The 25,582-nt window shown below is 36.0% G+C and overlaps 4 protein-coding genes and 1 long non-coding RNA gene across 12 annotated transcripts; 3 read left to right on the forward strand and 2 right to left on the reverse strand.

Moving 5' to 3' along the window:
• Positions 1-67: 67 nt before the first annotated feature.
• Positions 68-11,451, reverse strand: GMI1 (gamma-irradiation and mitomycin c induced 1; the record flags this gene model as incomplete). 3 transcript variants are annotated; one of them, NM_001343868.1, is made up of 39 exons in its annotated part: positions 11,310-11,451; positions 10,974-11,022; positions 9,914-10,249; positions 9,787-9,819; positions 9,609-9,695; positions 9,300-9,355; positions 9,145-9,228; positions 8,819-8,891; positions 8,560-8,615; positions 8,379-8,487; positions 8,216-8,284; positions 7,813-7,899; positions 7,486-7,536; positions 7,192-7,312; positions 6,813-6,868; positions 6,607-6,735; positions 6,405-6,483; positions 6,287-6,321; positions 6,128-6,209; positions 5,865-6,047; positions 5,524-5,682; positions 5,406-5,427; positions 5,220-5,334; positions 5,002-5,118; positions 4,495-4,803; positions 4,262-4,365; positions 3,972-4,149; positions 3,687-3,795; positions 3,260-3,354; positions 3,080-3,178; positions 2,891-2,957; positions 2,717-2,802; positions 2,328-2,609; positions 1,999-2,211; positions 1,736-1,850; positions 1,236-1,452; positions 975-1,139; positions 568-891; positions 68-424 (listed from the first exon to the last, which is right to left on the reverse strand). In NM_001343868.1, exons 3-39 carry the CDS (start codon positions 10,247-10,249, stop codon positions 226-228), a joined length of 4,701 nt encoding a protein of 1,566 aa, NP_001330245.1. In that variant the 5' UTR covers positions 10,974-11,022; positions 11,310-11,451. The 3 variants fall into 3 exon arrangements, with proteins under 3 accessions (NP_001330245.1, NP_001330246.1, NP_197816.3); NM_001343869.1 differs by lacking the exon at positions 11,310-11,451 and having other exon boundaries at positions 110-424; positions 10,974-11,002; NM_122334.3 differs by lacking the exon at positions 11,310-11,451 and adding an exon at positions 7,598-7,621 and having other exon boundaries at positions 226-424; positions 8,379-8,615; positions 10,974-11,002.
• AT5G03735 lies at positions 11,433-11,636 on the forward strand. The gene has a single exon (NR_142706.1). It is a non-coding gene; the product is annotated as an other RNA (long non-coding RNA).
• Positions 11,637-11,958: 322 nt separating this feature from the next.
• MEB2 (Vacuolar iron transporter (VIT) family protein) lies at positions 11,959-14,596 on the reverse strand. 2 transcript variants are annotated; one of them, NM_122335.4, is made up of 6 exons: positions 14,238-14,587; positions 13,417-14,031; positions 13,259-13,312; positions 12,881-13,060; positions 12,675-12,736; positions 11,959-12,583 (listed from the first exon to the last, which is right to left on the reverse strand). In NM_122335.4, the coding sequence occupies exons 1-6, from the start codon at positions 14,464-14,466 to the stop codon at positions 12,119-12,121; spliced, it is 1,605 nt and encodes a 534-aa protein (NP_568441.2). In that variant the 5' UTR covers positions 14,467-14,587; the 3' UTR covers positions 11,959-12,118. The 2 variants fall into 2 exon arrangements, with proteins under 2 accessions (NP_568441.2, NP_851067.1); NM_180736.3 differs by having other exon boundaries at positions 11,980-12,583; positions 13,417-14,079; positions 14,238-14,596.
• An 817-nt stretch (positions 14,597-15,413) lies between these two features.
• SS1 (Glycogen/starch synthases, ADP-glucose type) lies at positions 15,414-20,053 on the forward strand. 2 transcript variants are annotated; one of them, NM_001203449.1, is made up of 16 exons: positions 15,638-16,037; positions 16,332-16,759; positions 16,853-16,930; positions 17,071-17,195; positions 17,315-17,396; positions 17,581-17,754; positions 17,872-17,953; positions 18,036-18,127; positions 18,218-18,280; positions 18,375-18,464; positions 18,716-18,840; positions 19,050-19,158; positions 19,267-19,322; positions 19,420-19,459; positions 19,550-19,934; positions 20,032-20,053. In NM_001203449.1, exons 1-15 carry the CDS (start codon positions 15,782-15,784, stop codon positions 19,706-19,708), a joined length of 1,959 nt encoding a protein of 652 aa, NP_001190378.1. In that variant the 5' UTR covers positions 15,638-15,781; the 3' UTR covers positions 19,709-19,934; positions 20,032-20,053. The 2 variants fall into 2 exon arrangements, with proteins under 2 accessions (NP_197818.1, NP_001190378.1); NM_122336.5 differs by having other exon boundaries at positions 15,414-16,037; positions 19,550-20,044.
• Positions 20,054-22,366: 2,313 nt separating this feature from the next.
• ABIL3 (ABL interactor-like protein 3) lies at positions 22,367-25,437 on the forward strand. Of its 4 annotated transcripts, none has more exons than NM_122337.5 (10): positions 22,392-22,690; positions 23,434-23,580; positions 23,698-23,780; positions 23,860-24,010; positions 24,120-24,219; positions 24,323-24,415; positions 24,494-24,536; positions 24,611-24,705; positions 24,789-24,916; positions 24,997-25,437. In NM_122337.5, the coding sequence occupies exons 2-10, from the start codon at positions 23,485-23,487 to the stop codon at positions 25,171-25,173; spliced, it is 966 nt and encodes a 321-aa protein (NP_197819.2). In that variant the 5' UTR covers positions 22,392-22,690; positions 23,434-23,484; the 3' UTR covers positions 25,174-25,437. The 4 variants fall into 4 exon arrangements, with proteins under 4 accessions (NP_001318635.1, NP_197819.2, NP_001330710.1 ...); NM_001343872.1 differs by having other exon boundaries at positions 22,407-22,690; positions 23,495-23,580; positions 24,997-25,382; NM_001343871.1 differs by having other exon boundaries at positions 22,407-22,690; positions 24,323-24,373; positions 24,997-25,374.
• Positions 25,438-25,582: the final 145 nt, after the last annotated feature.

The following is a 25,582-nucleotide window of genomic DNA, read 5'->3' on the forward strand; positions in this document are numbered from 1 at the left end:
CATTCAATTTTAATCAAGTAACCAAATCTTCTGCTATCGACATAGTTAACCTGTGACGTTTTCTGTTCACAGAAGTACCTAGAGCTTTTGATATTTTTGGCAAAACACCAAACCTTTTTATATTTACCAAAATATCCAGAACGTTTTAGTCAATACCGAATTACTCCAAACCTTTTGCAATTTACAAAAGTACTAAATCAAGAAAACTTTTTAAAAAAAGTAAACCTAAGAGTCTGCCATAGCAGTAAAATTTTGGTATTTCTCATTTGCCTTCTTCAACTTTTTCACCAACCTGCGCAACGAACGATTCTCCTCAGTCATCATCTCCTCAGTCTTTCTCTTCTTGTCTCTTGTTATTTCCAGTTGCACCAATGCCTTCTCTTGCCTCTCCGTTACGGTTATTGGAAAATGAACTTCCGGTGTACTGACAACACACAATAAACAAAGATATCAACACTCACATTAACCAAGACAGATTAAAAAGAAAGCAAAAATCTGGAAGGTTTCTAGGCCTCCAAGCTTTAGAAAACTGAAATGCATTTAAGGATCAAGAGAAAGTGCATGTACCAGCAACCAGAGTATATGAAACCGTTTTCTCTGGCGATCACACCATCTAGAGACACAGCGTCTCCACCATTGATGTGAGGAAGAGCTGCTTCAAGATGCTCTGCGGTCTCATATACCTGCAACTCTCTGAAAACTCCATAGAATAGTGTCTCTCTAAGCCCGTAACCCGAGCTTGATTGTATATCCAGCTCCTCTGAAGCTAAATCTATCATGTTCACAGCGTAGCCTTTGAAACCGGGTATAGGATCTCCATTCGGCAGGTAAGGGTTATCCATGGCTAATCTCTTCTGAGGATCATTCCTCACAAGTCCGTTCCTCCAAGGTCTGCATGTTTTGAACCAGAACATATCTGGTTAAGCAAAAGATTAACACGAAATCCAAATATCAAAGGAAGAGTACCAAAATACCTAGTTGCATCAAGACAAATAACAAGAAACCGATTGGTGATAGATCGTCCGAGGCTAGCTGCTTCAGATTGAAACTTGCGATACTCATCGCTTTTGGGTCCAAACTGTGATGATTTGCACACCAAAGAAAGCATTGTGTCTTTCCCCAAATATTCAGACAAAACCCTGTCATACCAAATAACTTAGGAAATTGAAGATTTGCCCCAAGTGTAGACACTATGAATTTGATCAGAAAGACTCTGGCTATAAAATCAATGTCACCTGCTTAGCGACGTGGAGGCAACTGAACCTAGAAGCGCTACAACGCCAAACATTCCTTTCTGTGACAGAAACAGAGACCGTGGAGGTGGAGCCTTTCTGTACAGACAACAGAACACTGATGCTGCAGTGTCATGATGCTTCTCTTCGATTTGCTTCATCATTGATTCTTTGGTGGATAGGCATTCTGGAAACGGTGCACCAAGAGGTTCCAGAGAAGCTGAGATGAATTTACATGAAGAGGTAAGAATTGCCAGTTTATGCTACGATCCGCCATTATTTTGAATTAGAAAACTGTTGAAATAAGACTTGTGAAACTCTCCATTAAGTATTGAGCATGCTCAGAAGTCAGAACTAAAGAAGTAGGCAATGTTCTAGACACCAAATTTAGGGATAGTGTTTCAAAAACAGAACGCAAGCAAATAAAAAAATAGCACCAATGCAGCTTCAAGTTCAAACCCCATCATAGTTATCAAACTTCAACAAATCAAGATACGATTTACCTTGCAGTCTACTACACTCTTGCTCAGCATGTTCACGTTGAGCCTGCAAACATTTTAGGCGCTCTTCTAATTCAACTCGGCGTTCTTCGTCAATATTGATTTTTTCTTTTAAATCCTGCAGTAAGAAAGGGACATTATAAGCATGCGGCTGAGATGAACTCGGAATACAAAAGCTAGCTCATTCTAGATGTTTTTTTGCCTGCACTAAGGTATAAATGAAAGAGAAATATCAATATATGCCGCTTAAATGGTGATGGCCATACCTCAGTGTACTGTGCCATATCCATCAGGCTAGTTTCGCTACTGAGAGCCAATGATGATGACCTAATGGCCAATACTCCAAACTGTGAACATGGAGTCGGCCATGGATTTGTGATTGAAGGAATCCCTGATTCAGGTGGTGGAGTCGTTTTTGAATGGGGTGTAGAATATCCACTCTCCTCTCTTTCAGATGTGGGAGCAGATGTTACCTGAATCTGAGAATAAAAAAATAGAGAATCAGAGTGAAAAAGTGTGTTAACACGAGCTTGAACTGAAAATTCTACCCATAGTAGAAACATAGTGCAACACATGCCCAATTCAAAATTACTACCTTTATGCTCATCTGCAGCTCGGGATATCGAGAATGGAACACCCTGCAAGAAAAGACACCCTCGTTCTCAGGTAGGGAGAGAGAAGAAACTTTGCAGGACCCGTGGACAAAGGCATATCTGATTGCACTTTCAACGCTGCTTGAATCAGATTCAATGCTCATTGTATGGAAACAACCTGATTTTTCGTCATGATGGATGCTAGTATCCAAAGAACCATCTAACTCCGTCACTTGGAAGATGAGGTTCATGAGATTTGTACCAGCAGTACAGCAGTCGGGCAGCTGATCAACACAAACAATTTCAGGATCAGAAGTCAGTAGAGAGACAAGTTCCTGACAAAAGCTTGGTGGCAAGAAACAAAACCAAACTGCACCAAAATAATCTTTACCTCGGTTACAAGTCTTAGCTGTCGTTCATCAATTTGTGACTCTTTACAGAAGATAACTTCATTACCAGACATTACAGAGAGTGATACTGTAGAGAAACAAAGACGCTAGACAATCAGCAAATCATCAAAAAGGAATGTCACCGGAAAAATATAGAAATTGAAGGATCACATTACCAGATTTCCCATAGCCTTCTGTGACCTTAAGAATGCCAGATAGATTAATGCAGCCACGACTATCAACCTATCATTTAAGAAACAAACTGCGTCATCCAGATAGTGGTACAATGGCGAGAATACGATATACTATATACTCAGTAAGTCAAACAGAGATTCCTATTCTTGACTAAAATAAGCTTCTCACACCTTACGGTTGATGCCCATCCAGTCTTCAATACGATAACCATCAATATGTATCAGAACATCGGTCCCCTCGGCAACATGGTTATTATATCCATCGAACAACTGCATAAAAATTATGGTCAACTTAATTCGGAGGAAAAGCTGATTCCTGTTTGACAGCGTGCATAGACCGATATTATATACCTCCAGGATAAAATCTTCGACAGTAGAATCTGGAAGCAAATTTTCCAGAGCCTTGGGATTATTCACAGCAACTCGTTTCAGAGGCCCGGGATTAACTGAAACAAGAAAATTTCGTTAGGGAAAACAATTTCTACATAATATAAACATTAATTGTTCATTTTGCATGTCCTTACGATGTCACTTTGACAAATAGATACAGACTACACTCCCTTATTACATAACTATCAGAAATCTTCAACTTTCTCAGTTCTATAAAGAGAGCAGAAATTACAGAAAGCTCCCTAAGTTAAAGTAACATAACTGAACGATACACTCCGGCTCTGATTTCTTTTCGGGTGTAAGTACATCTCTGATGAGTTATTTGTGAAACTTAACAAGGGCTTTAGCATATAGACTTATAAAGACCAATACTAGAATTAAAGCTTACCTTTACAAGGAACCGAGACAGAAAAAGGATTGTCCATTGCACGTATCTCTAACGTTGCTTCATAATTAGGTCGGATCTGGTCTAACTCATCAGTCTCAACGAGCATATTCTGCATTAGATTCGGAAAATCACAAAATTATGTATGCTTACCAAAAACGATAACCATCGTGAATGGAAATGTTCAACTGCCTACACTATGGACTGTATTTAGTATCTGTCCTCGCTTGACATTAACTTAAATATAATCATAACGTCAGTGCTTATACCATGGAAGTAACAACATACCTCGATTTTAAGAATTAATCCATCATTTATCAGGTTGGTCTCAAGTTTGTCAATTTTGATTAAGAATCCAGGGCTAGCTTCCAATTCAACTTCCAGACTTGGAACAGAAGTGAACGGAATCTTGTTTTTGTACTTATCAAAGCAAGCGATACGGAAAGGTGGAAGAGAAGAACCCACCCTGTAGAAACACCATTATATTGATCAAGTTCGACAATCTAAGATTTAATGTGAAGGAAAATGAGAGGTCTGAGGCATATAAATTCCATTTCTAAAAAGATTATGAGTCTTACCGAACATTGCACGGAAGGGACTCCAGATTATCGTCAAGTTCCCACCTTGCTGCCTTAGAAGAAGGTCTAACAACCACCGTTTTGTTGCACTTAATCGAATTGCCCTGAATATAAAGTGTTTGAGCAATTACATTATAACTGACAGATAGAATTGTAAGGTGGAATTCTGTTAGTTTAAATTTATCAAACAATCCTTTCATATACAAAAAAGAAGAGTGTAGAAAGTTACTTACAATGGAGAAAGAAAAATTGTAGGTGCCAGCTTTCTTGAAAAGGTTTGGAAACTTGGACCCAAGTGAGAAGATGTAAAGACCACTAATCCCTTTACGGGATGTAGGAAACAAGCGCTGCGAAGATATATTCTTATCACTTGATTTCAATTTTACTACCATGACCATTTCTTCCCCATCCATCTTAACGATATTTTTCTGGTCCAACTTCTTTGACGGAGTTAAAGACGTGAAGCATGCAGGTCGGACAACTGCAACAATCTGTTTCGGAGGAGCTTTCCCAGCACGCACAGAATTGCCAATGGGTAGTTCCTGTAACATATTGATACATAAAACGTTACAATCGGTGATAAGCTTGTTTGAAATACAAAGGTGCTTAGTTTTGTGGCAACGATTTGGAAACAAAAGTGCTTATTGCTCATTATATGTATTTGCACGCAAAGGCAGTTGACACCAAACACTATCACTTAAACTGACAATAGTTCATAAAAAATAATGAAACTTTCATACCCCATCAATCTTCAATTCTCTGCAATCTCTTTCATCCAGCAAATCAATTTTTGACGGTGCTTTTTCCTGTTGCTTATCAAGTTTTCTATTCCATTCGTTCGCATCTACAGGAAGGCACTGAGCAAAAACATTTCGCAGATTGAAATCATTTGCTGTATGCAGAATAGGAGAATAAAAATAAAAAAATAAATAAAAATGGTAATAGTTAAGTGACTGACCTTTCCAGAGTCGATTATAGTGATCGGTAAAGATAAAGAACTCTGAACTTCCAGTTTCGAAATTCCATCGATGATTGAAAGCTTGCATCCCTCGTTCTCAGGGCGATCGATAGGCCTAAAATTAAACATTTAAGATACAGAACTAGCATTGAATATACAGAACTAGTTAAATGAAAAAAAAATTACCTGCATAAAATCCGAGTATCCCCTGCGCAGAAGACACATAAAAACCATCATCTCAGCTGTAGCCACTACAAAAAGATATTCTATTTGTAGTTTAAACTATGGTGTAGATATTACTAACCGCCTGCTTCGTCCTCAAACCCTTCTATTAGGAAATAGTCAATGGTGGCATACACATTGTTATTGTGAATCCCAGCATAAGCTCCTCTCAGAATCTTTATATTCTGACCACGTTTCCATGTTTTTTCTTTTCTCCTAACTTCCTTATGCACCCTCACAGCTACAGCTCAAAAACATTGGAGGTATGAGCACCCAATTCATACAAGGAGATAAACTTGAAATATATGGAATTATCCATTCTACTACAACATCAATGATTAGTAAAAATATATGGATATATGATAATGCTTAGAAAACATGCATTTTTGAGCCTATAGCTTTCCAAACAAAGCTAAAACATACCATCACGCAAAATGCCAAGGGCCTTTTTATCCAAGGATCCAACAATGAGGACAGCTTCATCTAGACCCGATGCAGCTTCTTCATCATGGGTATTATGCATCTCCAAAACCCATTCTTGATATTTTTCCTCCAGATGCGCATAGCTGACAGATTTTCCTTCTCTATGAATCACAATATTGACATCTGTAAAAACAAGAATTCATTATAATCCAATTACGACAAGGAATGGAAAAAACAAGATTGCAAAAGGATTTCAAACTGACCATCATCCTTCTCTTTCTCCGTCGACTTACTACCAAAGTTTCTTAAAGCCACTGAGAAAGGATTTTGGCTTGCAAGGTCAGTCTGTAAAAAGCTTGTTTAGTGATCAGATGATAATGTACTAAACACGTTTAATAATCTAGGATTAGTGTTTAGCTCACTTTGGAGGGCGTTGGGCTAAAACCAGCATCCAAATCTGCAACCACAAAGAGTGTACACTCATAAAGAAAAAAAAAACAGATGTACATATACAACTGACAATGTATGAGCACTTCATACCAACAAAGCATTTTACTCTTCGGCAGCTTTTCTGCAAAGTAGAAGCTCTGTTTCCTCTTTGCATAAACGGTATTGAATCCTACACATTTATTGATGACACAAACAACGCAAGAGTTAAATTCTAGTTTTCAAGCATATTCGGAGAACTTGCAAGCCCTCTACACCATAAATAGCATGATAATAGTTACAAGAGAAAACTAACCCAACGGACTTCTGGAAGTAAGCGACCAAGCCTTCTTAATGAAACACGGCCAAAAGTCTGGAAGCTTTCAGAAACTTTGCATCCTTCCTCTTCTAAACTCTGCAAAATTTTCTCAATGCTTTCTTTTCCCTGCAAAGATTCTAAAGTGTTCAGTTCGAGAAGGTAGCCAAAGGTAATGTTTTCTTCTGTAAAAAGGATTGTTATACCTGGACGATTGGAAAATAAACAAACTTGAGGCGAGCATTTGCCTCTTGAGCTGTCCCTGGAACACATATATAATCAGAATCCAATGATGATAAACTCTTGGGATTGCAATTTTTGTGCTTCTGTTAGGAGGGCATTTCAGCGTTTCTCTTAACAAACATGATATAGGCTCTCTAAAAATTCCAGTGTAAGAAGATTATGTATGTGTTGGTGGACCACAAAACAACTATCACTGCAGTTTCATTATAAGCCCAAACAAAAATATCTCTTCATTGGAACGTACCAGCCGTATTTTAAATAGACTTAATACCGGATACTGAGGCAAAAGCAGCCAGGAGCTTAACTAATAGGAAACGTCTTGATCTGAAGAGGGGTTTTTACCTTTTCTTTTCCCACCGAAAAGAGTGAATCGAATCTGAAATGAAAAAAATTGACCCTTGGAGTGTAGGTTGGTAATGGCAACCTCTCCACCTGCTATCTCAGCCAAATCTTCCCCATTGACCTGAAAAGGTGAAAGAATACCAGGAAAAGAGTATATCTAAGAACACTTGAAGTAATTTATCTTGGAATAATAATAACAAATCTGAAACAAAATTTAGCTACAAATGATAATCTTAGTAATATCAAACGAGAACACAACTGTCAACTGATTAGCCAATGATGATGATAACAAACCTGAAACGCCACAGGCCTTTCAGTCCTCCCAGTTTTGGAGAGTTCATCACACTACAGGTTAATAAAGCAAATTAAAACAGTGACACTTAATCCGAGCCAAGGAAAAACTCACCAAGAAAATGGTCGCAAGGCAAAACTATTAGAAAACATATATCACCGATCAGAAACTCATCATTTTTTCCATATTTATAGCACAGTTTTCAGGCATCACCGGATCCATATTTGGTAAAGATTAACATGCTTTAAGAACGAATTAAAGCCGTTAACAAAATCCCTAGCAATTAACATGGATTGTGATATATTGTATTATCAATACCCTAAGAATACCTGGATGTAAGGAAAGTAAATATCCTTGAGCCTGCACTGGAGTTGATAGATCTTTGAGATGTCAAATTCTGATTCAAATATCTCGACCTAAAAAGAATATATACCATTAGTATCAGATAAGCAGTTGATAGCATATCGTAGCTCAGTTATACGAGAATAAATTTGAAAATATGAAGATCAAACTGTCATATGAGCTGAGAACAACACCATGAAGTTTCTACACAATCTCTAGAACACACATAATATATATGACAGTTATTTTTCTAATATAGAAAGTTATATAATACACACAATCTCTACATAAAACTGTCATATGGTTTGTTTCTGCATCTCTGATAGTATATAGAAAGTTATTTTCACGTCATATGGGAACAAGGGCAGAAAATTTTGAAAAAGGGTGTACCTTTGTAAAGCTTCCATGAGGGGATAACTTCATTTCCTCCTCCGACGGGTCCCTCATGCCACCATCAGTCTATACAAGATATTCAGAATTAATTGTTTATGAAACATTGACGAGTACAAGAAAGAACAAATGAGCTAAACTTACAGATGAAGAAGCATATTACCTTCCAGTTTTTTCCCACGATAGACCGATTGTCAATCAATGCTTCTTTCTTGAATTGCAAAGTGAACACTTTCTTGGACTCTTTTGTCTTAGAAGACACCAAAGTACGCCTGACAGAGAAGAGAGTTAGACGTAACAAGACAATGCAGATAAGTATGGGTAAACAGAAGCTGAAGTCGCACCTTCCCAAGAACATAGAAGCATAAGGACCTCCGTATCCAAACATCCCAAAATATGGCTACATAGAAAAAGAGTAAATCTTTCTTCAAATCAGTAAGATAACAGGTAGTTATACAGAAAGAACATTCATACTGAAACATGTCTACAGAGTCATCCATATGTTGACTGAAAGTACTTAACTATCCGTCTAATATTTTAAACACAAAAGTTAAAAATTGCAAGAAGGAAATGAACCTAAGCTCTTTGAGACTAATGAAATACCTTAAGGTATGGTGGATTGCCTCCAATGGCACCGGTTTTTTGAGATCTATGTAGTGAGGCCCCTATTTTACCCCTGCATAATTTAAACCAAATGTGAAGAATGTTCACCAAAAAATCAAACCTGCAGTATCAATTTGAGTAAAGAACACTTGATTGCAATATCAATCTCAATACGTAAAATATGTGAAGTTGTTTGTTCTATAGAACAATTTTCTCAGTTCATAATCATAACCCAATAGCCGTCCCTAGCGATCATATGGGTAACAGGTTATCAATATCTTCTATGTTCTGTTAGCATTTGAATGAAATTGAAGAAACAATCTCACCATTTATCAATAGAGTTTCCTTCGCTACTGTCCATTCCTCTCCCGGTATCAAAGACTGTAATATGGTCACCAGATATATCCACACTGCAATAATCACATGAGGTGAAGGGTTACACTCAATCTTGGTCATTTAACCTCCTATCATAAAAACAAACCTAATCAGTTTTCGAGCTCCTTCACGATAAGGCCACACAGCTTGCAAGGAATTGTCCTGTGAATCAAGCAACAGAAAAATTAGGATTCCATATCAGGAATAAACGAGAAATAATCTCAAAATTAGTTACTAATCGAGAGTAAGTGAATCCACTTGCGAAAAATTGTCGTTTAATGTGAAACGCATGGTATTTACTTCAGAAATCAAACAAGCAAATACAACAATGTGAATCCGCGAAAGCTGCCTCAAACAAACATAAATTTTGCATTAGGCATTCTATCTTTGCAGGTAATTTTACTGAAACACTTACTATTAGATCCGCGAGAGCTGTCTCAAAGCTATAATTTTCTGGTAGCTCTTTAAGTAGGTCAGTATCCGGTGTCAAATCCCACAAGTTCTGCAAAAAACAATTGTAAACCATCATCACAGACCAACTTAAGGAGACAATGAGATAATAAGCGTATATGTTTCAGAAGAATAATACTGACCTCATACATGGTGGAAGCTATACCAGAACCGTCCTGACCCATACATAGAAATTGAGGCAGAAAATATCAGAAATAAGAAGATGGAACAAAAAGAGACAAAGACTTGAACAAAGAAAGAACAACTCACATCAAGACGTATTATGTGGCACAAGTCAGGCTTAAACGCAGCAAAGCGAACAATGCCTTTCATCTTCCCACCATTTGACTCCAGATGAAACTTTCCGCCTGAGTTCCAATCAACCTTCATCCTCTTAGACATCAAAAGACAATCTTTTCGTGCATTATCATACTCCTTCTTCACCAAGTTGACAAAAGACTGCATCGAGATCTCCGGTTCTGGGTTTTTCAGTGTGAGTTTCACACTAGTGCCATTAGGTAGAAGGACCTTGAAGTTGTAGAATATATCCTCATCGTCATCATCATCAAGAACCAATGATCTCTTCACTGATCGCCTGCTGCTCATCTGAAATGCAAAGACAGAAACAACCATGAAACTGATTAACTTTTTTGAATTACAAATTAGGCACGATAAGGATTACAGTGGAAGCTAAACATGGAAATTATTGATTCCTAAGAACTCTAATTGAATTAGTCTCACAGCTATTGAATGGTTTTAGATCATTATTGATGATTTACTATAACGAACCTACAACAATTACAAGAAAGACTGCTGCATCAAAAGTACAAACTGTTTCTTCCTTGCCTCTAAACGATTGAAAATCAAAAGGACTGTGTAAGGCATTCACAGATTTAAGCTATGAATATCATATCAATCTAGTACTTGTTCTACACTTCTACTAAACATACACGCATGTACACAGAATTTTGCATATAACATGAAAATGTAACAGGCCAAATCGTGAAGAAAAGCTACAACTTTATCAATAACAAACGCATAGGCTTCTTAAAAAAAAAGCAGCAATTTAAGTAAAGAGAGTCTCGAAATGGAAGAAGATACAGACGATATAGTAAGTAACTCGCATTTAGATACACTGCAATGATATGGAAGAAGACAGGACAGGAATAAAAATTGGGTATTTGCAAAACAGAGACTTTATTCCAACCTAAGACAAACGAATACTTAGGGTTTAAGTTGCTAATCAATTCCACATCAAGCTTCGATTTTCAGTAAAGTAAAACCCACCAACAACAACACAGAGAATCAGAGAGAGAGAGAGTATATATACCTTAGCTTCGTCGACTGATTTCTCTCCCAAAAAACCCAGGAGACAAAATCTGACAGAAGAATAAGACTGAATCAGAACGAAGAAGAGAAAATAAACACAATATTAAAACCAAGTTCACTTTTTTTCTTTTGGGAAGCTGTAGACGAGAAAAGTTTAGATTTTTTTTGTTTTTAAATCATAGTAATACGAAAATCAGAAAGAACACTTAAAAAGCAGAACACATTTCTCTGAGATCAACGAAAAAAAACGAAACCAGGAAAAAAAAGTCGACCTTTTTAAGAAAAAAAATTTATCTGAAATCCTTATTAAGAAGAAACAATAGGAGTGATTTTTTACCTTTAGAGTGACTCTCTGTTTCTAAAACCCAGAAGGAAAAAAAAAAAAAGAATCTTTGTTTGGAAGAAACGACAGAGAAACAGGAAGAAGAAAGAGTAGAGAAGAGGAAGAGACAGTGTGTACTCTGTGAGAGAGAGTAAAATGTGTAATGGGTGTGAAAGCTTCGGGCGCACGCACTTCCTTTATCACACGTCAGCTTAATACTTTCTTCTTTTTATTTGTCGTCACATCAAATTACCCAAAACATTGTATTTACATTTATATCTTTAGCATTTAATTACATTATATTTTGAGTAAAAATTGGGAGTATGATCTTATTTTGTTGACTTGATATATATGTGGACTGTATTTATTGATCAAAAGATATCTTTATCTTTTATTTTTTTACTAAAAATAAATAAATTTCATTTTTTAATGAATCAAACGATTTAACTAACTGGTTAAATATATAAAAAGTTGTTGTATATGGCTAACAATATAACATGTCAAAATCTCTCCTCAATTACAATTATACAAATCTTATATACCTATGGAGCTTGACATTGTTATACACATAGTTTGAATGGTGACGAAACCATATCTTTGTTACTATTTAAATTTTACTGTATCTTATCCGCAGTTAAACCGCATCATTCCGATTATTTCATTCGGAAAGAGATAAGACATCATTAAAGAAAAACCTCAAAACACATTTATTCTATGAAAGCATTAGTTTTGATTTTTTACTAGAAAAGATACAGAGATTTAGTAAGTAATTAGAACAGAAATTATACAACGTTGGTCAGACCGGTTCTTAGTCCCACTGTATATTAAAAGGAAGTAAACCGGCACTCCTCGGGTTTAATTCCATAACATGGTGAAGTTATACTGATCTGGTCTAAACCAACCAAACTGAGCTTCTCGATATACTCTCCCATAATATCTCCGACAACGTATGAGATTCCGCAAGAAGCAACAACAATAGACGTATAATAAGCCGCAGATTTGAGATAAGCTTTAGTCGATCCACATGAATTGGTTGGTTTTCGGACATAGACCTTGATCGAACCGAGCAAAATTACGCAAACCAGAGAACCCAAGAAAACCGAGATGAGCTTGTAGTTCTTGATTCCGGTTTCGTAGAAGGAAAATGCGTAAACTAACGGAGGAATTAGGCCGAAGAAAATGTAAGACATGACCGCTACTAAGATATGTATCCGGGATTTAGTACGTCTCCCTAACAATTCCTCGTACCTATCTTTCTCTTGATCTGAACTGTTTCTTAGATCTTGAAACTGCAATAAAAAAAAACCCGAACCGGTTAAAATAAGAAACCCCATAGGCAATCTGTGGCACGAGAAAACGTTTTTTGGTTCAAGTAATTACGTTTTGAGCGAGGACGATGAGCCCACCGGCCAAATTTGCGACAGCAAGAGCCAATATATTCACTGAAACAACAACAAAAAATAATAGACGAAATTATTATATAGTGTTACTATTTATAACAAGGACCAATCTGATGATTAGATAGCCGATAAACTAATCTCGCATTTGTTTGCTAACTAAAAGGAAAATGGAGTCTAGAGACTTACTGGTGGAGGAACCAGAGGCAGAAGCAGATGATACAACGCCGAGGCTGGTGATGGTCTCAGTGAGACCGCCGTAGACGGTGCTCTTTAACAACTCAATGGCGAATCTTTCTCCGTCCGGTTGAATTTGTGGTGGTGATTGTGTGGTGTTTATACTCTTCCTCACATCTATATATTCTTCAACTGCATATAGTTTGCAAATTTTCTTTGGGTACAAAATATATGTAGTTCTATCGAATATTCAAATACCAAAGATAAGCCTATAAACATTTTTTATGATCAAAGAAACCGTTGTTGATTTTTTCCCAAATTGAAATCAATTTGTCTAGTCCGGTTTAGGTGAGAGGAGTAATATTTTTGTTTCAATTCACGATAACATACCTGATTTCTCAACCGGTTTTCCCCTGATATAATCAAGTTGTAAGAACTTTGTTCCTGAAATTTAAAATATAAAACCAGGGTTGATCCATCAAGTTTACAAAACCAAGAAAACCTGGAAAGAATTGACTCAGAACCGGTTTAATTAAGGTTTGATTTACCTAACCGGATGAAGTACTTTAGATCACAAACCAAGCAAGTAAAGATAGTTCCCTCTTTATCTTCTTGATCATCCTCAATCCGAGTCTCAGGGACATAAACCTTAACTGGTGATTCCATCTCCTCAATGTCGCTTGGTTCGTCCGGTTCAACAACCGGTATATCGGGTTTCAGATCCAGAGATGAATTAACGTGCTTCCCTCGTTTTCTTTTCTTGAGAACCACATTTCTGGTGATACATGTGCTACAGCTAGGACAGTAAAGCTCGTAGTTTTCTTGTGTCGCAAGCAAATTCTCTAGGTTTGACTTCTCTTCTGAATCTGACGATGATCTCTCGTTCTTTTCTTCATCCTCATTTCCAAGCTCATAGTTTTCTTGTGTCCCAAGCAACTTCTCTAGGTTTGACTTCTCTTCTGAATCCGATAATGATCTCTCGTTATTTTCTTCTTCCTCTTCTATCTCACAATCTTCTCCATTCCGTTGCCTTTTGTTCTCTACATTTGGCAAGTTTGTGGAGCTCGACTCTAACCAATTATTACCATTTTCTTCGTTTGAACCGGTTTCAGATTCTTCGTTTGAACCGGTTTCGCTCACAGTACTCTCAAGTACTATTGGATCTGAATCGGAAAATAGCGATGATGTACTTTCACTAACAGAATTGTTACCTACGATGGCAATTAATACCAAAAATAAACGAGAGATTGATCTACCGGTTAAGCAGGTTTGTGTCCGGTTAAAAATTAGGATCCTAACCAATTAGTAGAGGTACCAAAAATTAAAAGACAAAAAAACATGTAAGAAACTGACAAGTTGACTAATGTACCTTGAGCTTGAGATCCATCATTATCCTCTTCCAACTCTATCTCGGTGGTGTTGACCGGCGCCGGAGCCGTCGCTGCCGCCTTGGATCGAAATTCTCGGGCGGGAACATTATCTTTACCAAATCTATAGCTCTCAAGAAGATCAACCAAAAATTCAGCATCAACGATTTCTTTATCTCCGTCCTTCAATTCGGACAAGGTTACATGAACTGGTTGGTTTGACTTTTCCATATCAATCCCTATGTAATGAATCTGATTCCAATGTTCTTTAAAGTGATTATGAGTTAATGAAGGAGATATTATGATTTGTGAGTCTCTCTCTCTCTTTTCTTCTTTTTTCTTTTTTAAATTTAAAAAAAAAACACAGTTGTTCCTAATTATCGTGTCCAATCATATGATCTTTTATATATATACATAAATAATACCCACGAGGGAAGCACGAGGGGTTAAATATTCGTAACGAGGATTACTTTTGGATTTTGGTAATTAGGGAAGGTGTCATAGTTAATTAGCACTCTATTTAAACATGTTAATATATGTCAGTTTCAAAACAAAAAAAAAAAATTGTGTGGTATAGTATATGTCTTCTTTTTGTCATCAGTATATGTCATGAAATTGATCCATAAGGTTTTAGAAAAATGATTTTAAATGATTAAAAAATATTAGAAGTAATACGAAAGGTGCAATATTGATTAAATAAATACAAACTGTGATAGTATGATACCACGTAAAATAAATTACTACAGAAAATGAATATCACATGATAAAAATACTAGTAGTCAACTCTTTAATAACTCATAATGACGAGGAAAGTGGGAAACGTTACAGTTAGTTGGAAACAACGAACCATATTCAAAACGTGTATAGTTAATGACTTCTTATTTATTATGAAGCCCATTAGACATTTGTTTCTTGGGCCTATATATTTCATTCACAATAATCGGCCCATAAAATTAACCAAAAGCCCAATCCAAGTAAATCACCATAAAGCTGGAACACATAAACTGGAGCCCACTAATTTACACGTGGCACAATATGAGGCTCCAATTTCGGCAAGAAGTGTGTGATCTTTTTTTTACTCGTTCTTGATCTTCGCGCTTTTCTGATAGATCCTCTTGGGACAATAAAACCATTAAAATATCGGAGAGTAAATTTTATAAAACCAAAGGCAAAAATTGCATAGATCAGAAAATATTTGTTGCAACTATTGAAATTATTTTTGTTGGTTCGAAATTTTTACATATTTATGTTGGTTATGACTCTTATGGAAATGATAATGTGTTTTAAGGAATAAAATTAAAATTGATTCTGTTTCATACTAAAATATCAAACAAAAAAAAAAAATTTGTTTTGGCAAAGAATAAAGGTTTTAGTGTACTCTTTCTCTGTGGTTAACTTTAAAGTTTTGGAAGCATGTCGGCGAAGCTGGAAGGAGATTCTTTACGTAGTAGATAGGCCACAGGTGGTTTCAATCTTCCCCAACAACCAGACGAAATCAAACATAAATCTGTAACAGTCGAAGAAACTCTCACTCTTTAATTGATCAATGGCGTCTCTTCAAATCAGTGGCTCCGTTAAATTCGAGCCGTTCGTTGGATTCAACCGGATCCGCCATTTCCGTCCGATCGCCAGTCTCGGATTTCCTCGTTTTCGACGGAGATTCAGTATCGGACGGTCATTGTTGCTTCGTCGTTCTTCTTCCTTCTCCGGTGACTCTCGTGAGTCTGATGAAGAGAGATTTATCACAGACGCAGAGAGAGATGGTTCTGGCTCCGTTCTTGGCTTTCAGCTCACTCCTCCTGGTAAATGTCGTTAAACTCGTGATTGAGTTCTTCATAGTGTTTCTTCCAATTTCCTCAACGAACAGTGATTTATTCTCTGATTTGTGCATAATCTAGGGATTTTGTGATGGTTTATCGAATGTGATTTCAATTTGTAAAAAGTGAATGATTCTCTTGAATTTTGCTTGTGGTCCTCAGATTCAAAGCTATTACGTTTTTCAAATTTCAGAATCTTTCATATTCAAAAAATTCTGATATAAAGTAGCACGATTTTGCTCAGAATCTCGAAGATGAACTCGATTTTTCCTTGTACAGGTGATCAACAAACAGTTAGCACTAGCACAGGAGAAATTACACATCATGAAGAGAAGAAAGAGGCTATTGATCAAATTGTAATGGCTGACTTTGGCGTACCTGGAAATAGAGCTGTTGAAGAAGGAGCTGCAGAGGTTGGGATTCCGAGTGGAAAAGCTGAAGTTGTCAATAACCTTGTTTTCGTTACATCCGAGGCGGCTCCTTACTCGAAAACAGGAGGATTAGGAGATGTTTGTGGTTCTTTGCCGATAGCTTTAGCTGGTCGTGGGCATCGTGTTATGGTCATTTCTCCTCGGTACTTAAATGGAACTGCTGCAGACAAGAACTATGCCCGGGCTAAGGATTTGGGGATACGTGTAACAGTAAATTGCTTTGGTGGTTCTCAAGAAGTTTCCTTCTATCATGAGTATAGAGATGGTGTTGATTGGGTAACCACTAATCTCTTCTAGCATAAATTATTGTGGAGTTTTGACAAACGCCATTGCTTAACATTTTGTGTTGTTTTTGTAAACTGTCTTTAGGTTTTTGTTGATCACAAATCCTACCATAGACCTGGTAATCCCTACGGAGATAGTAAAGGAGCCTTTGGTGACAATCAGGTACTACTGTTGACATTGTCCAAAGAAAGACTTTGGTTTATAATTATAACTTTCTTTTATTGTGTAAATGTTATGTTTTAAGTCATGTGGTCTACTTAAAACAACAAAAGTGCGTCGTCTCACACATTTTCTGATTACAGTTTCGGTTCACGTTACTTTGCCATGCTGCATGTGAAGCCCCTCTCGTGCTGCCTCTTGGAGGGTTCACTTATGGAGAGAAATCACTCTTCCTTGTCAATGACTGGCATGCCGGCCTTGTTCCCATGTAACCTTTTCTTGATCTCTTTACCTTATACTCTAGGCTTTATCTTTTAACGGATGTGCAGAATCCTGCTTTGATTTGTGGACATTGAAACTTATATCGTGTATCTTCTTTTATTCCAGACTTTTGGCCGCAAAGTATCGCCCATATGGAGTTTATAAGGATGCAAGAAGCATTCTCATTATCCATAACCTCGCTCATCAGGTAAATTCATAAACATTTTTCCAGACCTGTATATGTAATATCTCTTCTTCTGGTTTTTATATAGTTGTAAGTTTCGTATAATGCCCCATAGTTAGCTTACTGTGATTAGTTAGTTATGTATGTTGTGTTTGATTAAGTTGAAAGGTTATTTTTCTATTTCATAAATTGGCTCTTTTCCTAAAAGGGGGTGGAGCCAGCAGCTACATACACCAACTTGGGATTGCCTTCGGAATGGTATGGAGCAGTCGGGTGGGTATTTCCAACGTGGGCAAGAACTCATGCCCTTGACACCGGTGAAGCGGTTAATGTTCTCAAGGGTGCTATTGTGACCTCTGACCGTATCATTACTGTGAGCCAGGTGATGAATCTTTTGTAAACATAATCCCTGATATTAATGACCACATTCACTTACGGTAATGATTCTGACATTGTGTGGGTTGGTATTCTGATTGGGATTTGTTTTCTGTATTTTCAGGGCTATGCATGGGAAATCACTACTGTTGAAGGTGGTTATGGTCTTCAAGATTTGCTTTCTAGTCGGAAAAGTGTTATAAATGGTACTTGTTTCTATAAACCCCGACTTTTATAATCTTTCACTTAAAACATCTTTCTGAGCTGATATTCCGGTGATGTTTACAGGGATCACAAATGGAATTAATGTTGATGAATGGAATCCATCCACGGATGAACACATTCCTTTCCATTACTCTGCTGATGATGTCTCCGAGAAGGTGATGTGAAGTTCTCTTGAGTAAAAGTGCCAAAATCCGATGCTTTGTTATGGTGGAATTCACTTTTTGTATCTGCTTTGGGAATCGCAGATCAAATGCAAGATGGCACTACAAAAGGAATTGGGTCTCCCCATTAGGCCTGAATGTCCTATGGTGATATTTCAAAGCCACTTTTATTTTTATAAGAAATGTTCTATTTTGTCTTATAATCACTCATGTAGCTTGAATGTTTTAATACTTTTTACAGATTGGTTTTATAGGAAGACTTGATTACCAGAAGGGCATTGATCTGATCCAAACCGCTGGTCCTGATCTCATGGTGGATGACATTCAATTCGTAAGTGAGTCTATTGAACGGTTTAACTGGAACACATGCAGTACCAGTGACATGTGTGATACACATTTCTCATCTCCTGTATTTAGTAGCTGTTTTCGCACATTTCTTAAATCTGAGGCAGAATTGGAAAATTTTACTGGAATCTGTAGTGGTTTTCCGCATTCTAATATTCCTTTTTCAGTCAAAGAGAGTTGTTTCTTTTTATGAGATATCTTTGTTGATATGATTTAATGTGGTTTGGTTGCTTGCAGGTCATGCTTGGTTCGGGTGACCCAAAATATGAAAGCTGGATGAGAAGTATGGAGGAAACATACAGAGACAAATTCCGTGGTTGGGTTGGGTTCAATGTCCCCATCTCTCATCGAATCACAGCCGGGTAAAAACAAATCATTCTAGCTTAGACTTTCAAAAATTCCAGAAGACATGATAAAATCAATAGAGAATCTTTGCTTTGTCCAGGGAGATCTATTCTATGGATTATCATATGATTCATATAAAGGAACTGTTGTAGAAAACCTTCACAGTGCCACAAATATCTCATTGGATTGTTTTTGTTTGTTTGTCTTGAAAACTATCGATAAACAGCTGTGACATTCTTCTCATGCCGTCGAGATTCGAGCCCTGTGGTTTAAATCAGCTATACGCAATGAGATACGGAACCATTCCAGTTGTTCATGGCACTGGAGGACTCAGAGTGAGTTTCTTTAAATCTTCAAGAACCCGGATAAATACAATCAAATTGTTTTGAATAGTTTGGTACTAAAAGGGTAATGATTTATAACTGGATCATGATTGTTTTCAGGATACGGTTGAGAATTTCAACCCTTATGCAGAAGGTGGAGCTGGTACTGGTACAGGGTAATAAACAAATCTGTTTTTGAGAAAGGAAAAAAATCATCAAATTCAAATGATTTGTGTTGTTATGAATCGTTCTTTTGTGGGTTTAATGTTTCAGGTGGGTCTTCACTCCCTTGTCGAAAGATAGCATGGTCTCGGTAAGTTTATCTAACTCCCCATTTCTCAAGAGGATTTGTGGTTTATGGTTTTTGTGGGTATATGACCTTGTTGTGTTACATACATCTCAGGCCTTGAGGTTGGCTGCAGCAACGTACAGAGAGTATAAACAGTCATGGGAAGGATTGATGAGAAGAGGAATGACCCGAAACTACTCTTGGGAAAACGCTGCCGTTCAGTATGAGCAAGTTTTTCAGTGGGTTTTCATGGACCCTCCCTATGTCAGCTAGACCAAACATAAACTGAACCAAACCGAGTTGGACCGGATCAGACCAGACCTGACCAATCAGATGGAGAGTGTGGAACCTCCTTTTCCGGCTATCGAAAATCTATGGTTTTCAACGTTTCCACATTAAACCGTGTATCTATCTATGTCTATTATCTTAAACTCGTATGGTGTTTGTTTTGGGGAGGTATAGAATTTTAGTTATGAGGTTATAATATGTTTTTCTTTCGGTTATGACATGTGTGTCTTACTCTTTTCCTAATTATCTGAATCTGAACTAGATTTCTTTTGATAAGACATTATACGAGTAGACTAATATGACTTAAGTTTATAAAAAACCAAACACTTCTCTAGAAAATATTCCTAAAAGGGACAATTGATCAGAAAACTACTACTTAAATCCAAATACTCTTATAAATGTAAAATCAAAAATAAACACCATGTACTAGTATTTGGGACTAAAACACGAAAAGAACGAATTTTTAGGTTGAAAAATCTTATCTATCTTCCTCATTATTTTAGCCTTATCGATTCTTTCTCCCTTCACGGTTAGTAAGTTGCTTCGTTCACAAAATGTCACAGAACTAACTCCTAACAAAAAAATATATATACACGATTGTTTAAAATTTTCTCAATAACAAATAGTTTATTTTGGCTCAACATAACCATTAGATTGTGATAACGTACCTGGAAGAAGATAGACATAATTTAGAGCTTTTTGCCTCGCAATTTCATCAGTTGATCGAAACTTGAATGTAAATTCCTCCTACAAATAATTACAATTAAATTAAAGTTTTAATGAATTCAGTCTAGAAGCAATACAAGTTTCTGAATTTGTGAAATTATATATATATTTGTTTAGCAGATCACATCCTAAAATAACTAACCATTTTAAAAAAACTTAAAAAGTTCAGAATTACAGTAGAGATGATTAAAACAATGTGACTGCAAGTTTCCAACCTACTGGCTGGGTTATAAATAATATTTACTTATAATGGATTCTTAATATACATAGTTTTGATATGTTTATGTAGTTTAACGACAATGCGACACATATTAATATTATAATTTAACTTCTTACATATGTTTGAAATCAGTAAAACCAAAACATGTCTTAAAAAAAAAAAGAGATATATATATATATAAAAGGTTACCAAGAACATAAAGAGAAAATAAAATATAAGAAATTTAATAGTAAGTACGGAACCCTATATAAAAATAATGAAGGAAGTCTCTTTAGCGATGACGCATCAATATCTCTTGATTAATTAATTTTATTCTCTTCATAGAAAAATAAATACTAAGATAATACAGTTTTACAAGGATAACACATCATTATCTCTTAGTTAATTAATTTTATTTCTCTTGATAAATAAATAAATAAATACCAAAATAATAAAGTTTAAAAATTCCTTTCATCTTTTATATATTGGATTTGATAGCCATTATGAGAAAAGTACCAATCAGAAATGGTGAATTAATAAGTTAATAATGATGATTTCATTTCATACCAGAATTGGTGGGCTTAATTCCTTAAAAACAAATAATTTGATCAAGATTAATGATAGATGTGAATGAGTAGGAGAGCAGTAACACACAAATGAATGAAACGTGAAATATAATTAAGTCCATTAGACGTGCTTACCATATTCATATGAATCATACAAACTAATCTGTCATCGATAAAAAGAATAAATAATTATTCTCTTTTTGTTTATTTTTATAATAATGTTTAGTTGAAATGAAAACGTTATCGTTAGAGCCACGCACGATCCTAAATTCTCTACTATAAGAATATGTATGAATACTATATTTGTAGTTCACATTCGCTTTCCTAAGGTTTACCAACCAGTTTACACTGAAAATGTGTACATGACAAATTGACAATGATTGTTTCGTTTTGTTTACGCTGTTTTTTTTTATTATTGAAATTCAGGAGGTTCTAGGCCGAAAACGTAATCCCCAAAAACCCGAAATTATATTATGTAATATTAGTTTCGTCTCAAACATCACTCGAACCGACGACCTTTAAACTTCTCCTAGAGTTTTTACCAATTGAATTAACGACATTATAATTTATTTTTCTTAGAAGATAAAAGTAATAATCAATACCAAAAGCCAAATAATTATTCTTCGATAAAAAAATTAATTTGAAATGAAAACAACACCAAACGCCTAATAATTATTGGATGAAAAAACAGTATTCATACATTAATTAATAAGTGAATCATCTTACATGTCAAAAAATGTTAATGGTGTTTGTATCTATCTATTCTTTTCGGTGATTGATTACATCAACAACCATTTGAAAATTTTGACATCTTTTTTTCTGACATATTGGATACTGCCCTATTTATTTTGTCCAAAACAAAAAAAAAGGATACTGCCCTTTTTTCTTCTCATAGACAAAATTAAGTATATAATTTATCAAATTTTGTTAGATGATTTTTTTTGAATAAAAGATGATTTGGTTTTGAAAAAAAATTCAACTCCATGTTAACTAACAATTCATACAAGATGACCAAAAAAAAAAAAAAAATCAAATGAGGATTTTTTTTTTTTTTTTTCTGTTTTTTCTTGGTCTTTTTTTATGTCAGCACTCAATTATGTTTAGAGTTGACATGTTTGAATATATATATTTAAAAAATCTAAAATAGTTTAATTTGAGAAAAAGAAAGAAATAATGAACAAAAAAAAAAGAGCGAGCGTTCGTTGCTCCGGAAATGATGGGCAAAAGTGGGTAAGTGAGTGGGAAATAGAGGTCTGTGAATACCAAACGCTTCCCTTTTTCTTCACTTTCTTCCCTCTAATTACTCTCTTGTCTCTCTCCCTTTCCTCTTTCGTCTCCTACGTGTTTAAACCTTGCAAAAAATCAAGTCTTTTTTGGTGTTTAAATCACCCATTTTTGTCAATCTGTTTTTCGAGCAAAACACCAGGAGGAAACCAAAAAGCTAGAGGCTTTGTGGAGTGAGAAGAAGAGTCTCAGGTTAGTTTCTTGTATTCTTCTGTGTATTCTCATTATCTGTTTTTTTGTTCTCATTCGTCTTGTCTGCAAAATTCAGTTCACAAAGGTTGAGACTTTACACGACTTGGTTCTCTTTAAAACCGTTTTGAGGTCATAATTGGTAAACATTTGAATTGGGTTTTAAGAGCTCTGTTTATATAGTAGAAGAAGTTGGAACCTTTCAATGTTCTTGATTAAGGGTTTTAGGTTGAATGTTTATAGGGTTTGATTTTGGATGACTAGTCCCTTTTTAGATTATTTACTTGAAATGGCCCTTTGTCTCTGTTTATATGCTATGGAACAAAATTTGCAATTCTTGATCTCGGTTGGTTGGAAAATGCTAATTCTTTAATCTTTTATTTGTAGATTTTGTTAATTCTTTGTTGTCTTAAAAATAGTATTGTTGAAGATTCAGACAAAAATGTGTTTTTGTTTCAGATCAAATTGTCTGGTTTCTTTAGAGCTGTGGATTCTACTTCTTGTCTGTTTGTTATTCTTTATTAAGATTTAGTTGGCGTGTTGTTGTTTACCTTAAACATCCACAGAATCATATACTCTTTGGTTTAAATTCCTTAAAATGGATTTAAAACACTCTAGACCAATATTAGTTGCTTTAGTTTCATTTTGCTAGCAGCTTGAAATTTTCGAGTATTCTTACAAATACCATCGCTGAAGATTTGACTATTTGTTTTCTTCATTCTTGTTTGATCATTTCATTTCCACAGTGAAAACAGAAAGCAGCATTTGAGATTCCACTGTTAATCTTTGAATTAAAAATGAGTGCAGCAGCTACAATGCCTATGCCCCGAGAAGCGTCTAATTACGATGAGATCTCTATGCAACAGAGCATGCTCTTCTCTGATAGTCTCAAGGTAGATTCTAAAGTATCAAGTTGAATAATCTTAATGGATTTTGTGATCATTGCTAAAGCCTTAAATCTTCTGTTTACATGTTCTGCAAATAGTTTAGTAAACATCTTTGTTATACAGGATCTGAAGAATCTGAGAACACAGTTGTATTCAGCAGCTGAGTATTTCGAACTATCCTACACAAACGATGAACAAAAACAGATGTGAGTGAGTTTATTCCTCTCCCTAATTGTGATTGTTCTCTTTTCTTGGAGTTTTGTAAGTTTTTACTTGTGTATGTAGAGTCGTGGAGACACTGAAAGATTATGCAATAAAGGCTCTGGTGAATACAGTTGACCATTTGGGGTCTGTTACATATAAAGTAAATGACTTTGTAGATGAAAAAGTCGATGAAGTAGCAGGAACCGAACTGCGAGTATCTTGCATTGAACAGGTATCCATTATTCTTCAAATGGACAGATATTTCTGCTTTAGTTTTATTCAGTTGGCATTTTTGAGAATGATTCTTGTTTGTATTACTGAACTTTCTTATATGTGTATAGAGGCTACGGATGTGCCAAGAGTACATGGATCATGAAGGTCGTTCCCAGCAATCACTTGTGATCGACACTCCAAAGTTCCACAAGCGGTACTTCTTGCCTTGTAAGTTTCGACTCTCCAAAGTTCCCTATATGTTTCTACAAACTTTCGTTCTCTTATTTGTCGGTTTTGGGACTCAGCTAACAAAAACGAAATTCTCTATCAGCTGGTGAAATCAAAAGAGGTGGCAACCTCGCAAAGCTTAAGAATGTTGAAGGTAGTTTTGATGGAGAAGATGACTGGAACCAATTCAGAAATGGTATAAATTGCCATTTCATTTACTTAGAAATTGCCTTGATTCTTGATTTGATATGTTTCTTGTTGTGAATTCTTAAAGCTGTTCGCGCTACAATTCGTGAAACGCCTCCACCACCTGTTAGGTATAGTCCAGTACTCATAGTGAGTTCCCTTGTCAAATGACCGAGAAGTACTAAACTTTTATCGCTTTTTGCAGAAAACCGATACTTCAGTCTCCCTCTCAACGGAAACCTCAACGTTCAGCAACCTTTTCGTTCTCCTCTATCGCCACCGCACCAAAGAAAGAACAAGGTAAAAGACAGCTTCACCTTGAAATTGCCGTTTTTGGCTTAATATGTAAACAGAACCTTTAAACAGTGTGCATGGTAAAATAGATAAGCGAGCAGTATCACCACATCGGTTTCCGCTGCTAAGATCTGGTTCGGTTGCTATCCGACCGTCATCAATCAGCCGGCCAACAACCCCGAGCAAGAGTAGAGCGGTAACTCCAACTCCTAAACGGGTAAGCTTCGGTTACATTTCAAAAACACTCACTTCTAGGCTCTATCTCTAACGGTTGATTCTTGATATTTTCTGGCTCAGTATCCGTCAGAACCAAGAAGATCGGCTTCGGTTCGGGTTGCGTTCGAGAAAGAAGCTCAGAAAGAACCAGAGCATCAACAACAACCGAGCAAGAGCAAACGGCTGCTAAAGGCGCTACTTAGCCGACGCAAAACAAAGAAGGACGATACGCTCTACACTTATTTGGACGAATATTAAACCGAAAGCTGGTTTTGTATGTTGACTGGTAAACCGGAAATTACATTCCAGTTTTAATTGCATTTACGTAATGTCAAATTGTCAATATATGTGTTACAAAATATGTCCATGATTCTATGATTTTGTGTATACCTTATGACTGTCAGAGTGTGAATGCAGTTTTGTTTACAAGCGTAGTAAAACTTGCTGTGAATTATTTTACTGCCGATTTTAACCAAATTAACAGCAAGTTTATATATACAATTTCGTTCTCGAAATATTATTTGACAGTTTAATATATATTTTGCATCAATTACTGTTGCAAGAATAATTATGTTTTTGAAACTTTTGCTTTTATTTATCCAGTTTTTGAAATTGATTAAGAATGTTTGAGACTAATCCTCCCTTTTTTCTTTTTTTTTTTTTAAGC

The sequence above is a fragment of the Arabidopsis thaliana genome, chromosome 5 (genome assembly GCF_000001735.4).
Source record: "Arabidopsis thaliana chromosome 5, partial sequence".
In the NCBI taxonomy this organism is placed as follows: domain Eukaryota; kingdom Viridiplantae; phylum Streptophyta; class Magnoliopsida; order Brassicales; family Brassicaceae; genus Arabidopsis; species Arabidopsis thaliana.

Bases quoted from the DNA above. Each gene is read 5' to 3' on its own strand.
- MEB2 (NM_180736.3), bottom strand. From the start codon at position 14,466: ATGGAAAAGTCAAACCAACCAGTTCATGTAACCTTGTCCGAATTGAAG. The intron at 12,737-12,880 runs GTAAGTCTCTAG...TTGTTGTTTCAG, and splicing joins TGCCTCTGGTTCCTCCACCA to TGAATATATTGGCTCTTGCT. The intron at 12,584-12,674 runs GTAATTACTTGA...TTTTTATTGCAG, and splicing joins TCATCGTCCTCGCTCAAAAC to TTTCAAGATCTAAGAAACAG.
- ABIL3 (NM_122337.5), top strand. From the start codon at position 23,485: ATGAGTGCAGCAGCTACAATGCCTATGCCCCGAGAAGCGTCTAATTAC. The intron at 24,220-24,322 runs GTAAGTTTCGAC...ATTCTCTATCAG, and splicing joins CAAGCGGTACTTCTTGCCTT to CTGGTGAAATCAAAAGAGGT. The intron at 24,917-24,996 runs GTAAGCTTCGGT...TTTCTGGCTCAG, and splicing joins TAACTCCAACTCCTAAACGG to TATCCGTCAGAACCAAGAAG.
- SS1 (NM_122336.5), top strand. From the start codon at position 15,782: ATGGCGTCTCTTCAAATCAGTGGCTCCGTTAAATTCGAGCCGTTCGTT. The intron at 16,038-16,331 runs GTAAATGTCGTT...TTCCTTGTACAG, and splicing joins CTTTCAGCTCACTCCTCCTG to GTGATCAACAAACAGTTAGC. The intron at 18,465-18,715 runs GTAAGTGAGTCT...GGTTGCTTGCAG, and splicing joins TGGTGGATGACATTCAATTC to GTCATGCTTGGTTCGGGTGA.